This window comes from Paramormyrops kingsleyae, chromosome 22 (genome assembly GCF_048594095.1).
Source record: "Paramormyrops kingsleyae isolate MSU_618 chromosome 22, PKINGS_0.4, whole genome shotgun sequence".
NCBI classification, from domain to species: Eukaryota; Metazoa; Chordata; class Actinopteri; order Osteoglossiformes; family Mormyridae; genus Paramormyrops; species Paramormyrops kingsleyae.
Window position 1 is genome coordinate 19,834,815 of NC_132818.1, and position 15,305 is coordinate 19,850,119.

At 44.4% G+C, this 15,305-nt stretch overlaps 1 protein-coding gene across 1 annotated transcript in view; it reads right to left on the reverse strand.

Annotated features, from left to right (window-relative positions):
- The window catches only part of LOC111856018 (inactive phospholipase C-like protein 2), a 120,266-nt gene that overhangs the window by 16,341 nt on the left and 88,620 nt on the right, over positions 1–15,305 (reverse strand). Inside the window, exon 23 of the mRNA XM_023835616.2 lies at positions 1,314–3,800. Coding sequence (XP_023691384.2) covers positions 1,314–3,800 — 2,487 coding nt within the window. The remainder of the gene's footprint in view (positions 1–1,313; positions 3,801–15,305) is intronic.

Consider the following 15,305-nt stretch of genomic DNA (forward strand, 5'->3'; position numbering starts at 1 on the left):
TTTCACCATTCATCCTTCCCTCCATCATATCTTCCAACTGCTTGTCCAGCACATCGTTTACTGGATAATTATTATCATCTATAAATCCTTACATAATGCCACGTCCTTTAATTAATGTCAACACCCCGTTTTGTGCCCCATTAATATGATGTGCAGATGCTCTGTAGACACGGTTCAGTGCAATTTTTAAACTAGAAGCGCATCAACATACTGAACAGAGGTATTGATTATTTGCTGCGGTTAAGTAGCCTCTGCTTGCTGTCGGTGCTGCGCGGCCCGGCGGCCCGGCGGCCCACGCATCCTGCGCAGATGCGGCATGAAGCAGCAGCCCAGTCGAGCCGAGCCCGCTGCACGGATACGGAACAGAGCACGACACTGAACGTTAATGTTATGAAACATTCATTTCTTCAGAGGTTTTGTTGAAAAATCCTTCTAGCCTGAAGATATAAAATATTCTGAAATGTATCCATTATTTATCCAATACAGGAAATAATTAAATAATTCCATGCCAGAGAAGGGGGATCAAAAAGAAATATCTACTGAGCCATAAAATGTACAGTGAAGAACAACAAGATCGATGGGACAGATGGCGGCTGTACCATGACCATTAATAAATATAATCGTAACAATTCATCCATCTTCAAACTGCTCATCCTAGACAGGGTTACAGGAGACTCAGAGCCAATCATAGGCAGCACAGAGCACAGGACAGGTGTACTCCAATGAAAGGATGCCAGTCGATTGTGCAGCACAAACTCACAAGCAGTAGGGGCAATTTAGAGATGCCAAAATGGTGCAACCGCGTGTTTCTCAACAGTACAGAAGGACACCTTAGAGGAGAGCATGCAAACTCAAGACAAACAGAGCAGTCGTGGGAGTCAAACTCCCAACTGTAGAGCTGTCAGGCAACAGTGCTGTACACTGCTATACAGTGATAGCCCTGAAAAAAGGAATGGGCCTCTCATTTTATATCTGTAATACACAGGCAAACGCGCTGATACAGATAACGACCACTTCAAAAAGTCAATAACTATATGACGTCAACTTCAGCATTGTATAATTTGCTATTCCTTTAATAAATGTTAATTTAATGCAATCAGTAACTTAAAAAAAAGACACAATCACAAATTCGGATACTTCGTTTTTGCTTAGAATTCAGAAAAGCCATATGTGGCAGTTGTATAAATTAGCAACTAATAAAATGACAATTTCTTACAATACAGGGTAAGCAATCAAGTACTGGGAATTAATAATTCATGATCCATACCCCAAAAGATACAACCAAGACCACCAACAAAGAACCACAAACGTACCTGAACGTTTTCTCTAAGATCTGTGGCTTCCCTCAGAGGTTGTGTAGAAGCTCTGAAGAGCTCATCCACTACCTTGATGCCCGTGGACTTGGTGGATGTGTATTCCCTGGCCTTCTTGCTCTTTCGCACAGAAAGCCCCTTCTTGTGGCCTTTGCCCCCACCCCTGCGGTTGGTGATAGCAATGTGCACAAACAGCAAAGTGTTGGAAAGGAACTCCCCCGTCAAGGACTGCAAGGGAACATGGCGATAACCGGGCTGCAGGCACTCGAAGGGTATGGTGTACTGGCCGATGAACTCGTCCCCGATGTAGTCATCGTCGAGCACCACAAAGCGCAGCACAGCCAGCTCGGGAAGGTTGATCTGGAACTCAAAGCTCTCATCGAAGATGGGGTTGTCCCCATTTTTCGAGATAGTCTTAGTCCTCTGCTCGGCACAGTCTGCGGGAATACCGTGTATCTCCACATAGATGTAGGGCTCTACCACATCTCCTTTGGCGGCTGACCCGCGAGGTTTGGGCAGATTTTGCCCACTGATGACCTTGATGTGCAGTAACTGAGCAGACACACCTGGCAGCGAGTCCCTAGCATTTGCGCTAAAATACGATACTTCTTCTCTCATGATGGCTGGACGTAGCACATAACCAGAGTTTCCATTTTGCCTGAACCAGCCCTGGTTGAGGTCCATCATCAGACCTGGTGTCTGATAGTTCATGGCTACAATCTGACATCCACACTTCCAGAAGTCCTGAGGGTTCATGTTACTAGCATCAATCCTCATGGGGGTTGGATACACCCTTGAAAGGAACCTCTTGTTGTAACAAACAAAATCTTCTGGGAATTCATTGGCAAACCTGTTGGCAATGACTTCATTGAAAGAGCATATCTCCCAATATTTCTGGTCTCTCTTTGAAGTTTCAAAGTCCCTGAACTGCACAGATTTACACAAGGACACCAGATCGGAAAGATCCTTGCAGAGCTTCAGCCTTTTGATTCCCACCCCATTGATGTGATAATTCTCATCTGACCCAACTCTCCTACACATCTCCATTCCCTCTTCCTCATCTGTCACTTCCCCCTCTGAATCTGGATAGTTAGATGGCAAACGCTTGCCCTTAAGAAGGATTTTCCCCTTAAGTTTCTCAGGAGAGGGCAAGTAATGCTCATCTGCTTTAGGGGGCTCAATGTATAGCTTATCCCCTAAGATCTTCTTCATGTGCTGTGCCATAACCTTTTGCTGGGGTAGAGAGCAGTGGGTTACCAGGCAGAGAATCAAGGGGTACTCAGAGCTCTCAAAGGCAAACTGATTGATGACATCTAAGATTTTGGAAAAAGCTAACTGGGAGGCTACTGAGCTCCCAACATATACGAGAGGTTCATTGTCTGGACCATCCCAGACTACAACCTCCAGACTCCGGCAGCCCATCTTAAGGGCCCGAATATAATTACCGATGTCCGAGGATCCCCAAAAGTGGTCCTCAAGTAGAGAAGCATTGTGTGATGAATTAATATAGTAGTGTGACAATGGCTGCGTCATGTCCTGACAGACCTGTTTGTGCTGGGGGTCGAATATGTGGCACTCAGATGAAAGGAGGTAATGTGTGAAGCCATCAATGGAAAGATATCCTCGTTCTCTGCCCTCTGTTGATGGCTCGTACTTCTGGACTATATTTCTACACATCTCTTCCGAGACCCCCTCCACCCCTTGTTCTACTTCAACAAACAGCATTAGGTCCTTGCAATCTAGGTACTCCTTATTGCTAGAGAACTGCACCAGAAGAAAGAATATCTCTGGCCGTGTGCACAACTCACAGTAGGCCTCTGTAAATATTTCTACATTTATTTTCTCTCCATACTGGTCTTTAGCTTTTTGTAACTCTTTAAACTTCAGCTCTATCCGAGAAGCCTTCATCCCAGGGTTCAGTCCCTTGATGATCTGGGTGGCTCTGAAGATGTCGATCTGGCCCTCCTTTGCTATGTCGGCCAACTCGAACACTGACCCGATCCAGGACGTTCTCAAGCTGGGCTGACTGGGCTCGATAACGCCCACCGTGTGCCTGCCATAGGAGACAAGATACCGAAGGCCCATAACCCAGGTGCTGACCACGTCGGCTGTACTGGCCACCAGGTCTAATGACTCATAATTTTCCCCGTAGATAATGGAGAAAGCACACTCCTCAGGGAACTGCTCAGAGAGTCCATTGCTGCGCAGAACTGGGGTCTTCTTTCCTAGCCGCACCTCTTTGATACTCTTGATCTCCAGTTTAGCCTTCTCCGAGTCCTTCTTAGAGGGCTCCCACCGAAGCCAGTGCATATCCGAATCCAGCAGAAAGTACCGGTTGTACATGCGGGAGTTGGAGCGTACTTTCTTCATCTCGCAGCCCTCCATCATAAAGGATATGCAAGCAGCAGTGCTGTTGATCTTGCGATCGTTGGGCATGGAACTGAAGGACACAGTCTTCTTGCGCACCTGCTTCTGCTTGGAACCATCCTACAGGAGAGAAAAAAGTGCCGTTATGCAGAATTACTGATAAAGCAGATCCACAGCCAGATATGATAATAGATTACATATATCCCATCTATTTTTCTTAACTGCTTATTTAGTGCAGGGTCATGGTGAACCTTAAGACTATCCCAGGATACACAGGGCATAAAGTAGGGGATTCTCTGGATAGGATTAGGGTGACCAACTAATCCATGTCAGCTTGGACAGGGTTTGTCTTTGTTTGGCTGGATGAGTCTTTCATTCAAGGAAACAAACCAGTAAAAGCACAAGAAGAACTGAACAAATTAGCCAAAGACACAGGAGCAATTCAATTTTGACGTAGTCTGTAAAACCCGAAGTAGATCATAGTGACCCCCTGACATGGATTAAGTGATCACCCTGGATGGGATGCCAGTCCAGCACAGGGCAGAGTTACACACATTATAAGCAATTTAGAGCAATGTTTCCCAACCCGTTCCATGGGGACCCCAAGAGGCATTTGGTGTCCTTGGGAGCTAGGAGCCAGCAAAAATGTGGGCTGTCTAGGGGTCCCTGGAGACCAGGTTGGGAAATACAGATTTACAGACACCAATTGTGAGACAGCAGCACCCAGAGGTAACCTGTGCAAACATAAGGATGCAAGCATGCATGCACAGAGCTGAGCACAGGATTTGAGACACCAGCCCTGGAGATACAAGGTCAAATTGCTACCCACTCCTATGCTGAGCCAACTACATATATTGACAATAAAATTATTTGCTTTGATGTCAGAATTTAGTATTCAGCATTCATAACAGCTCTGGAAAAAAAACTAGAGACCACTCTATATTAACTGCATTTTTAAATCCTGGTTTAATCCTGGTTCTGCTGGCAGAGGCTACACTGCGCGTCAGGCTGCTTCCAGGCTCAGAGTTACTAAGACAGCAGCACACAAGAACAAGGCGAAGCTGGAGACACTGGGAACGACCAGGAACCAGCCAGGTAGAGGGAGGAAGTAACTTCCTAATGCCAGAGATGAGCGTCAAGTTATCAGGCAGTGCCTCATAAATCAGAGGATGACCTCAAGTGACCTTCAAAAAAATGGGAAACATTTAGTGGCGTGAAGTGCACTGCTAGGACAGTTCATATCAGGCTCCTAGAAAGAGGACTGAAGACCCATAAAATAAGGAAGAAGCCCTTCAGTGAGAAGCAGGGAAGAGCCAGGCTGCAGTTTGCTACAAAATAATGTATATTACACACAGGTGCAAACCCATAAATTGATAAATGTGTGATACTGAAAATTTTGGTCTCTTAATTTTTTCCAGAGCTGTATCTTCGAATGTCACACATTACAGATGTCCTAATTTCCCTGCAGAGTTCAATAAAGTACCATCTCATCTCATTAAATCTATCATAAAAAACAGTTTTTCTTCCCACTAGCACTGCAGCATTTGTACAGCAGGAAGTCCTTGTGGCTGTCATCCTAGTCTGACAGTGAATCTCTCTTTGCCGCACAATAGAGGAACAGCATAAACACTGAAGAATATTTTAAGAGACTGCAGGGGAAGGCCACCAATCACAGCAGTTGCGGCTGGTTTTGACTTCCTGTGCATAGTTTTATAGCTCTCAGTTGCTGGAGGTGTAAGAAACAGCTGTTAAAGCGCTGTGGTTCCCCACCCACTTTTATCCCTGGTGGTCCCCAGAGAAAAGAGATTAAAAAATTGGGTGGGAGGGGCTACATGCACTCATGTGGAGTACAGAGGGGAAGGTTTTGGAATACTAAATCATCACATACTGCAAATGTTCATATATAGTCAAAGAATGATGCTCAGAAAACCTGCAAGAAATTAAATAAGCAGCTTCTTCACGTTTCAGTTAAAAGGTCACAGCTATTAGGCCGCTCTTCCACCGCACCAGGCACCAGGTTCTTCTCAGTATGTACCCTTTTCCACTGACTTCCGGTCGAGCACCAGTGCCAAAGGTTCCAGTACCTAAGTGCCAAACCAACTGGGCTACATTTTTGATACTTCGGGGTGGGACTTGAAATGCTTTCTTTACAGAGTAAAAACTTAGACTCCCTACACTATAATGTCCATACAGAATTGAAGGTAAGAAGAAGCCTGATCTTAATCTAGCTGACTATGAGATATAACAATTGCATGTGAATAACATGCGATGTTGGTATTAATATCACACATTGTCCAGCCCTATAATATACTACAATCATTTTCCGAATTCAGTACAAAATACCCCACCTGCTGCTGTGATGTCATTCGGCGTCGGTACCAGTTTTTATGCAAGTAGAAAACCAGCACCTTGAAGTACTGGACATTTGGTACTTTCTTGAAGTACCAAAAGTACAGTATCTGGTGTGGTGGAAAAGCTCCCTTAGTGTTTGATACCCCAACACAACAAACTGATAGATCTCATATGAGGTCAGCACTCTGCGGTTAGCATTTAACCCAAATGTCTGTCATTCTGTTGATGCAGACTTTCAGGAAAACTGCTGTCTCATACAAAAAACAAACGATTTCTCATCCACTCCCACTGATCATGTCTGCCTTATCTAGAGGTTATACACATTGTATATATATCAATTGAATTGTATGTGACAATTGACTTGCCTTGTTGCAACTTTGTATCTGCTGTATGTATGAGAGCCATTGACAATCAGAGACAAATTTCCTATATGTTTGAACATGCTTAACCAACCGGATTCTTATTCTGATTTACTTACACCTACATGCACAAGTTTCCTGAAGAACCATATTTTTTTCTGAATCCTCAAGTTACCTTTCAGCTGTAGATCTAGTGAAATATTTCTAACTGATCCATGCAAGATTTCTGACACTAACAATCAAATCACAAAACTGTCCCCGCTCATTTTTCACAATTTTATTTACACAGCTAAATATAGAACAACAGCCATCCATTTTCTGAAACGACTTGTCCTATTGCAGAGGGGTCTGGAGACTATGGGCACAAGGCAGGAAACAATGCAGAATGGGGTGCCAACCCATCACAGGGCACCAACCCATCACAGGGCACACTCACACACCATTCACACCTCCGGGCAACTTGACAGCTCCAATTAACTTCAGCACATTCTTGGACTGTGGGGGGAAGCCAGAGTATCTGGAGAAAATCCTCCAACGACACAGGGAGAACATGCAAACTCCACACACATGGAGCCATGGAAGAGACTTGAACCCTGGACCCAGAAGTATGAGGCAACAGTGCGAACCACCGTGCCACCCAACAGAACACCACACTAAAATAAACACCGCAATCATATCCGCTGCCAGAGTGACCTTAAAATAACAAACATGGGTCTACCTGAAAGCACTGCGTCCGCTCTGAACCGGTGTAAAAACGGGGGAAGTGATAGACAACAACACAATGGAGAACAGGAAAGCTACTGTTCGTCTCTATTGTTGCTGCCTTCATTATGGATAAAAGAACAGCAGCCTCTGTCAGGCTCTCACACTGCAAGACCAGCTCCACAGACCCTAGAAAGGAAACAGCAGCCCACTGATGTTCTTAAGCAGGCCACACAGCAATAGAGGGAGAAGACAGCTTCCTCAGGCTGACCTCTCATGCCCTCCTTTCCTGCTCATTATTATAATCCTCTTAAATTCCAGTATAGAACTATACATCAGGTCAGAGACTGTGGTCAGAACTTATTTATGTTTGTTCCTCCTAGTACAGAATCCAGAATGCTTGGTTTGAAGGGGTAGGAAGAAACATTATGACATCAAGTCTGTGGTGTTTATGCGACGGACAAGCCCGGGCAGACAGAGGAATCGAGGACTTGCCGAAGATTGTTTCCAGATTGCCTTCCAGGAAGTGCGATCAACACTTGGGAGTCATGGGTTATGAGTAATCTGGCATTTCATTAGTGGGCCTGTGCAGAGTAATTATTCTTCCTCAGCAGGAAAATAGCTTAGGACTTTCGATTTGGACTGCTGTCGCTAAGCAGTAATGGAGGGAAGAGGTCCGTTTTTACGCATGAACCTTTTAGCCGCCATGAGATTTATTCTTGTAATTGACCCTTAATTAACTAATTGACCTTGACTTATGACTGATTACATCTATAATTAAAGATCAGAAGCATTAAAAACAGCTGAAATGGAACGTTTATGAGACCTTGTGGCTTCTACGCGGACAGGACAGCTCCACGTAAAATGATGTTTTTCTGCCACTCCGACAGATAAGAGCAAAACACTTAAAAATTATTAACCCTTTACTTGCCATTTGCACAAGTACACTGGAATTCTTTTCTTTGCCTACCCCATCTCGCTCTCCATAGCTTGGGGGGGGGGGGGTCACAGCCCAGGGTCAGCCACCACGCAGCACTCCTGGAGCTGGGGGTTAAGGGCCTTGCTGAAGGACCCATGGACATGTGACTGTTCTGCCAAGGGTGGGGTTTGAACTGGCAAGCTTCCGGTCAGGGGCACAGAGACTCACCACCCTCTAAACATTATTATTATGTTATCCAGTTCAATCACTCCAAAAAGTACACGTAGGATGTAGGGGACATTTAACAGGAAATCTACCCACCTGTTCATCGGTCTCATAACCACTTATCTACTTGTCATAGGAGGGTCTGGTGCCTATCCAGGCCACATAAGGCACTGGGCGGAGCCACTCCCAGGACAGTACTTTATTATTACATTTTTATGTTTGAAGTATATAGCTAGAGTTGCCATCCATCCCATATGTTACAGGATCATCCGAATTGAACCAATAAGGGATGCGATTTGCGTCACATTTGGACAAATGTTATCGCCGGGAATTCTCCTCTTCCCGGTCAGCAAATTTTATCATCATGTTCTGTATTTCTTCAGACTGAAATTTTCAATCCTATACAAGTAGTACCAGTCAAAAGTTTGGACACACCTACTCATATAAAGGTTTACTTTCTGCATTTCAGAACAACTATAAAGACATCAAAACTATAACATCTATGGAATTATGCACTGACCAAATAAGTATAAATTTTTTTTTTTGTGTGGGGCAGCTCTGTAGGCTGGGTCTCAGAAGGTTGCAGGCTCAAAGCCCTGGGTCAGCAGAGTGATCCCACCATTGCTCCAAGAACTGGCTGTCCCTATTGTCTCCTCTATGCCAGTTTCATGAGGTGGCCTCCCAGGATGCTTTTCCAAAACCAATTCTACCGTGTTTAGGTCAGATGGCCAGGTCACGTGATGCAACACTGCCACTCTTTTTAGGCAGCTTGGAGTGTCCAAACTTTTGACTGGTACTGTAGCTATTAACTAGTGTCTGTTATCAGGTGATGTCCCTGACCAACTGAAAGTAGCAGTAATCATGCCACTACTGAAGAAGCCAAGTCTGAATCCACATGAGCTCAGCAGTTACAGACCTACCTCGAACGTACCATTTTTGTCTAAAGTTCTGGAGAAGACAGTTGCTGCTCAACTTAACTCATACTTGGAGAGACACGGCTCACTGGATTGTTTCCAGTTGGGCTTCTGCCCAGGACACAGCACTGAAACTGCCTTAACCAAAGTCAAGAACGACATAACGGCAACTGAAACTGACAGCGCAACTGTGCTAATGCTTCTGGACCTTAGTGCTGCTTTTGACACGGTTGATCATTCTGTCTTATTACAAAGACTCAAACTTGAGGTTGGGTTGTGTGGAACGGTGTTGAAGTGGTATAAATCATACTTAACTAATCGTTATCAATATGTTCAAGTGTCAAATACTTGTACTCCATCGTCAATGTCATCGGTCAAATATGGGGTACCACAGGGATCAGTGCTTGGTCACATTAGCTAATTGCTTTAACGAGGTTAAAACCTGGATGGCGGAAAACTTCTTATCACCAAATGCTCAGAAAACAGAGGTTCTGTTGTTCGGAGATAGGTCTGCCGATAGGAATAGTATAATCTCCAAACTTCACTCCAAAGGGCTGAACTTTTCCCTCAGCAGCTGAGTCTGTAACCTAGGTGTCATCTTAGATACAAGCCTCTCATTTAAATCACATGTAAATGCAGTATCGAAGGCATCCTTCATACAGTTATACCAAACTGCGACGATTTCTTACTATTGAAGACACAGAGAAATTGATACATGTCTTTGTATACGGTAGGTTAGACCAGTGTAATGCTCTTTTATCTGGGTACACACACTGCACACTAAATACCTTGCAGCGTATTCAAAATGCAGCAGCTCGATTTGTCACCAGGAGCAGGAATTTTGAACACATAACCCCTGTTCTTAGTTCCCTGCACTGGCTTCCTGTTAGGTTTAGAGCTGACTTCAAAGTTCTCCTACTTACATATAAGGCACTTAAAGGTCTAGCTCCTGCCTACCTGACAGAATTACCGCATCGTCCACTCAGGTCACAGAATGCAGGTTTCCTTGTCGTCCCACATATAAATAAAGTGACAGTGGGCAGTAAAGCATTCTGCTACAGGGCCCCCATATTGTGGAATGGTTTACCAGCCTTTGCTCGGGATGCCGATTCGGTCTCGGTCTTTAAATCTCAACTGAAGACCCATTACTTCAGTTTAGCTTACCCACGACCTACCACACCATAACTAGGTAGGTAGGTAGAAAACTTTATTAATCCCTCGGGAAGGTTCCTCTGGGAAATTCAGTTTCGAGTAGCACCATAAAACATACAAACAACATACAGTTACACATACACAAACATTACAGTTACAGATGAAAGTATAGGGGGAAGTAATAAATAGTGATGGGATGATGGTACTAATAAATAATTATTGCACGGGTTAATCGGTCTATTGTACAGTCAGTTAAATGCCCCTCCTAACTATGGCTGCTGGTGCTGCTGTACATGTCATTTTTATCTACTATACTTGTCCGTTTATGTGTCAACGCATGTTCTGACCATCCATATTCTCTGCCTTCCCACATGTCCGGGTGGTGACCCCGGGCACCATCTGAGCTGGAGTCCTGGGTCAGTCCCCGGGAGCGGTGACATCACAAATGGGTCATATGAACTGTATCATCATGGGTGCAGCCTTCAGCGCCACCCGACACAGCCCAACGTGGAGAAAAGACCTTGGCCACCCCTCAGAGGCCAACATGGATAACGGGGTCATTGATGGACTTTGTCTTCATTCTTAATCCCAGCATATACCTCCCTTTTAGCAAGCATGTCCACTCTTTTCTGCTTCCAGTGATGTTAGTCTGCCCGGGGGGGCAGCCAGTTGACCTTGGACCCCCAGAGATTTTTTTTCTCCCTACTTGGGAGTTTTTGGTTCCTCTCCTCTGTTGTCTTCTGCCTTTCTTTATTCAATTTCTTTCTTTCCTTTTTTTCCCTATTCCGTATCTCCCTCTACTTCTGTTGTATGTATCACAACACAACCCTGTAAAGCACTTTGGGACGACTCTGTTGTGAAAAGTGCTATATAAAAATAAATTGAATTGAATTGAACTGGCTGGGATACAGTGTGACAAAACAAAAGCATTGTGCAGAACCAACAATCAGAAAATCATCCGAATAGTGCTGATTGTAGCAGGGGGAATTCATTGGATGGATGGAATTCTTAGTTAATAGTAAGATTTGAAGTAGGATCTAGTTAGGATGTTAGTAGCATGCAAGGCCTGGCCCCAACAGCTTCCCATAGACCACTTCAGGAAGCGTCTGAGCTGGTAAACAAGCACTCTTCATAGGTAAACAGTCTTCAAAAAAGCATAGCCCTGAGATATATCCCTGGTTGGCTTTTATCCTGAACTTCTTAATGCGTGCCTGTTGAATCACTGACAAGGGACACCAGAAAAGCGGATGGCCTCAAGATAAAATTCAGAAACAAAATTAAAATAAAACTCAGGCGTTAATTACGCCTTCAAAGTAGGTCAGTCCCATTTGTTTGGACCAGAACCCAAAGCTTCAAAAAGTCTAGGCTCAGGGTATACCTGCTAATGTGAATGCATGGCTCTTAAAGTGTTCAGACCGCGACCTTCCGATGAGAATGCTGATACGGAGAGGTCCATGCGGTGAAAGGGAAGAGAGGCAGATGTAGGAACGAGGAGGGCTTTAGCCTGGACCACCTCCAGCTGCCAGGGCCTGTTCCCACGAACCATTTCCTGTAGGCCAGGGGGCTTGACTGAGTTAGTCACTTGGCTGCGTTTAGCAGTCGCCTTTGGATGAGCTTGAAAGGATGCAGTAACAAACATAATGGCTCTTTGACTACATAAACAACTCATCCTCATTGGTAAATCCCGCGGTGTCCCTTAGCCATCCATAAGAATGCCGTATTAAACTGTATAAAGGTGACCATGAATTTATCAAAACAAGACTAAATGCAAAAACATTAACCTGACTGGAGGTGCAAGTGTAGATCTGGATGAATGTGACAAATTATAACGTTCGTTTTGCTGGCACTTGGAGAGGAACCGTTCACGATTTCACGATTTTCACACTTCTGTGATTTTCCCCACTTATGACGCCTAATGTTGCCCGAGTTCTTTTTCTCAAGCCCCGGTCTTGTGACCTTATTATTATTATTATTTCTATCATTACAATTTTTAAAGGTTGGTCCCATCTGTTTCCCTGCAGTGGCCGCGAATGGGAAGAAGTCAGCCAATAGCGTGGCTGTTTTGGCTGTCAGTGGCCGCTCCCCCCCCACAGAGCGCATGCTGCTTGATGGCCTTGCTCAGCTGCTGTCTGACTGTGTGGCGGAGCAGGCTGACCTTTGCCGTTCTGTCTGCGCCGTCTCTGCACGTGAGCTGTTCTAACTTGCTAGCCTATGAATTTCTGCACTTCAGAGGTGCTACAGCTGAGCCAGACTGCGGTGGCACTTGTCACCGTTGAGTGTCTCACCCAATAGGGTCAGTCTGTATCCATTATTCATCCCGGATTCCGCCGACCACCCTGCCTTTCTTCCCTTGTGCGATAAAACGAACGCACCGCGGCAAACATTCTAGCACATTCTACACTGCAGGTAAAGCGTGCTAAAGTACGCAGCTCCAAAGGTGAAATATCCCAATATCAGCACTCAGTACTACTTAGTCAGCACCTGCTAAATATGTAATCAAAAATCCCAAGGCTTATTTTTTGCAAAATTATTATAACAGTTGTTAGCAATAACTTCATCTGAAGTGACACAGCCAACAGGCCGATTTGTAATATTCGATTTGTTTGTATACTTGCGTATTTTACCGAGGGAGGAAATTCAGGTTAAATGCCCTTCTTGAAAGGTACAACAGAGGGAGGCATTCTGGGATTGATGCAACCGTCTGCACACGGATGGACAGGTGCCAGGAGGTGCGGTCTGTCAGAGAGATCTCGAGAGCAGGAGGGCTTAATTAGGACTTCACAGCTTGGACACCGTCACTGGATCCAAGTGGACAGGAGACAGAACACAGGGTCCTGACAAGGATGGGTGACTTCATCACATTACATGCAGACCTTTCCTTTTAATGTATCTCTGATTATGACATTAGACCTCCTGTAAAAAGCTGCATTCCCAGAAACTAAGTGATTCATCCTTTGATCTCCAATCAGCTAAAAAAAGCACGCTTTATCATTTCCAGTAACTCAGTGTGACTTCCCAGAATGCCCATTATTTGCAGTATTAACAAAGTTTAATTTAGTGAAGAAATGCACTCAAATACTAGCTGATCTGGCATGACTGTAACAGTCCCAATAAAAGAATCATTTTTACTCTCTGCCATTAGACCTGAAGACAACAGCATTTTTTCGTGATTTAGCGAATGAATGGTGTGGCCTGCTGCTGTTTCTGTTCCTGACAGCTGCCTTTTTCTAGATTTGTCTCCTGTGATTAACTATTTCACCATTAACAGAGCTGTCTTGCCATTATCCTATCAGCAAGGGGAAACAAGGTATTCCCCACGAGCTGAACCAGGTCTTCATAATTCATCCTCTGTTCTCTAAATACAAATGGGGAAAAAGTGGATCCCTGTACCAAGGCTTAAGAATCACAGTTGCTCATGTTCTACCTCACAGCCAAGACTTACAAATCACTATGACATATAAAAAGCCAGGCGTGATTAAAATACAGATGATATACTCCTCAGTGTTTACATACTTCCATCTTCATCTGAAAGCAAAATCGACAACCACATAATTTCCACAGTCAGGCAGTTATGGATTGAGAATTCCGTGGCTGGGAAATAAACATGGCGGACACAGAAAGGCAGTCATAGGTCATAGAACTCCCCATCCATCCCCCAAGCTGTATCCATCCTACCGCCCAGCTGGCTAACAGTATGCTCACCATGTGAGGTGACTTTTCTGTGGAAACACATAGCCAACGATTGTCTAACGAAACAATATCTCACTTTGCAGTTTCCTTCCCTCCCTTAGGGTAAGGAACCGGTGAGTTCCTGGTACTGCCCTCACGTCGACCCCCATATCCCTGCTGAAGAATGCCCTGCATTTTTAAACAAATGAGCATCTGTTCTGTACTGGGACCTCACCCCTATTACTATCGGCCCTATTGCCAATTCCGATCACATAGGCTGAATACAGGCGACTGAAACTCTGGCAATAAATCCCACAATTGCAATTTTTATTGCTTTTTTAAGTTACAGTAAAGAACGCTTCTGAAAGCTGCGAGTGTGCTGTACAGAGACGGCCTTGCCACTGATCACGATGAATGAACGACCTTTTTCGTCACTTCCAGCTGAACACGAGCCAGTGTAAATCTGTTGGAAATTTCAAAGCAAACCAGCCGGAGGTGTGTGTTTGTGTGAAAACGCGTACAATCAAATGCTTATCAACTCTTCCATCCCCCGGTAATAAGGACATTATTTCCAGAAGAGCATTTAACAAGCTAAAACATATACAATGAGGCCTAATTACGGAAACGAGTAGAATAGAGGGAAGTCAATTCTACTGAACTATAACTTTTCCTACTCGCCCAAATAGAAAACCACCAGCTCCACACATGCGAACAATACAGCCAATGATTATAAGCTAATTTATCTCGTCGCCTTTTGTGAGATGAATTAATACACAATAAGCATTGAAATTCAGTGGCTGTGAAAAATCATGAATAGGGTATATATATAAGGCTTGTCACTGATTCAAATTTACTGCATAATGCTCCATGGATTAGATTGGAATGGTTATGAAGGCAGTGACCCCCACGTTTCATTCTCTGCGTGGCTGTTAATCCAGGGACAATTATCTCCTGGACATGAGTCGGAGATCAATCTAGTTCCCAAAAGCATTTCCAAAGTCGTTTCCTTTACAAATCGGCCGCTTCTGGTGGCTCCTCGCACCCTGCCGCTACTCTCGCGTACTCCGAAGCAAGTAACCCCCAACTTCTGCATAACCGGTAAAGATGCCCATCTCCCGAAATAGCAGCTAAAATGGATAAAAATCCAGAAGTTGTGAAGCACGAGGACACGAAATTAAGCCAAAAACCCCAAAATTAAGCAGTACGTCAGTGGTCTGAATTATTTTTATCATTACCCCAATTCATGGACTGCCACTCATTATTAATTAGTGTAACTCTTGGCAAGCTGAGAATATCTGAAAGTGACAGGATTTGCTGGATGGTATCAGTAACA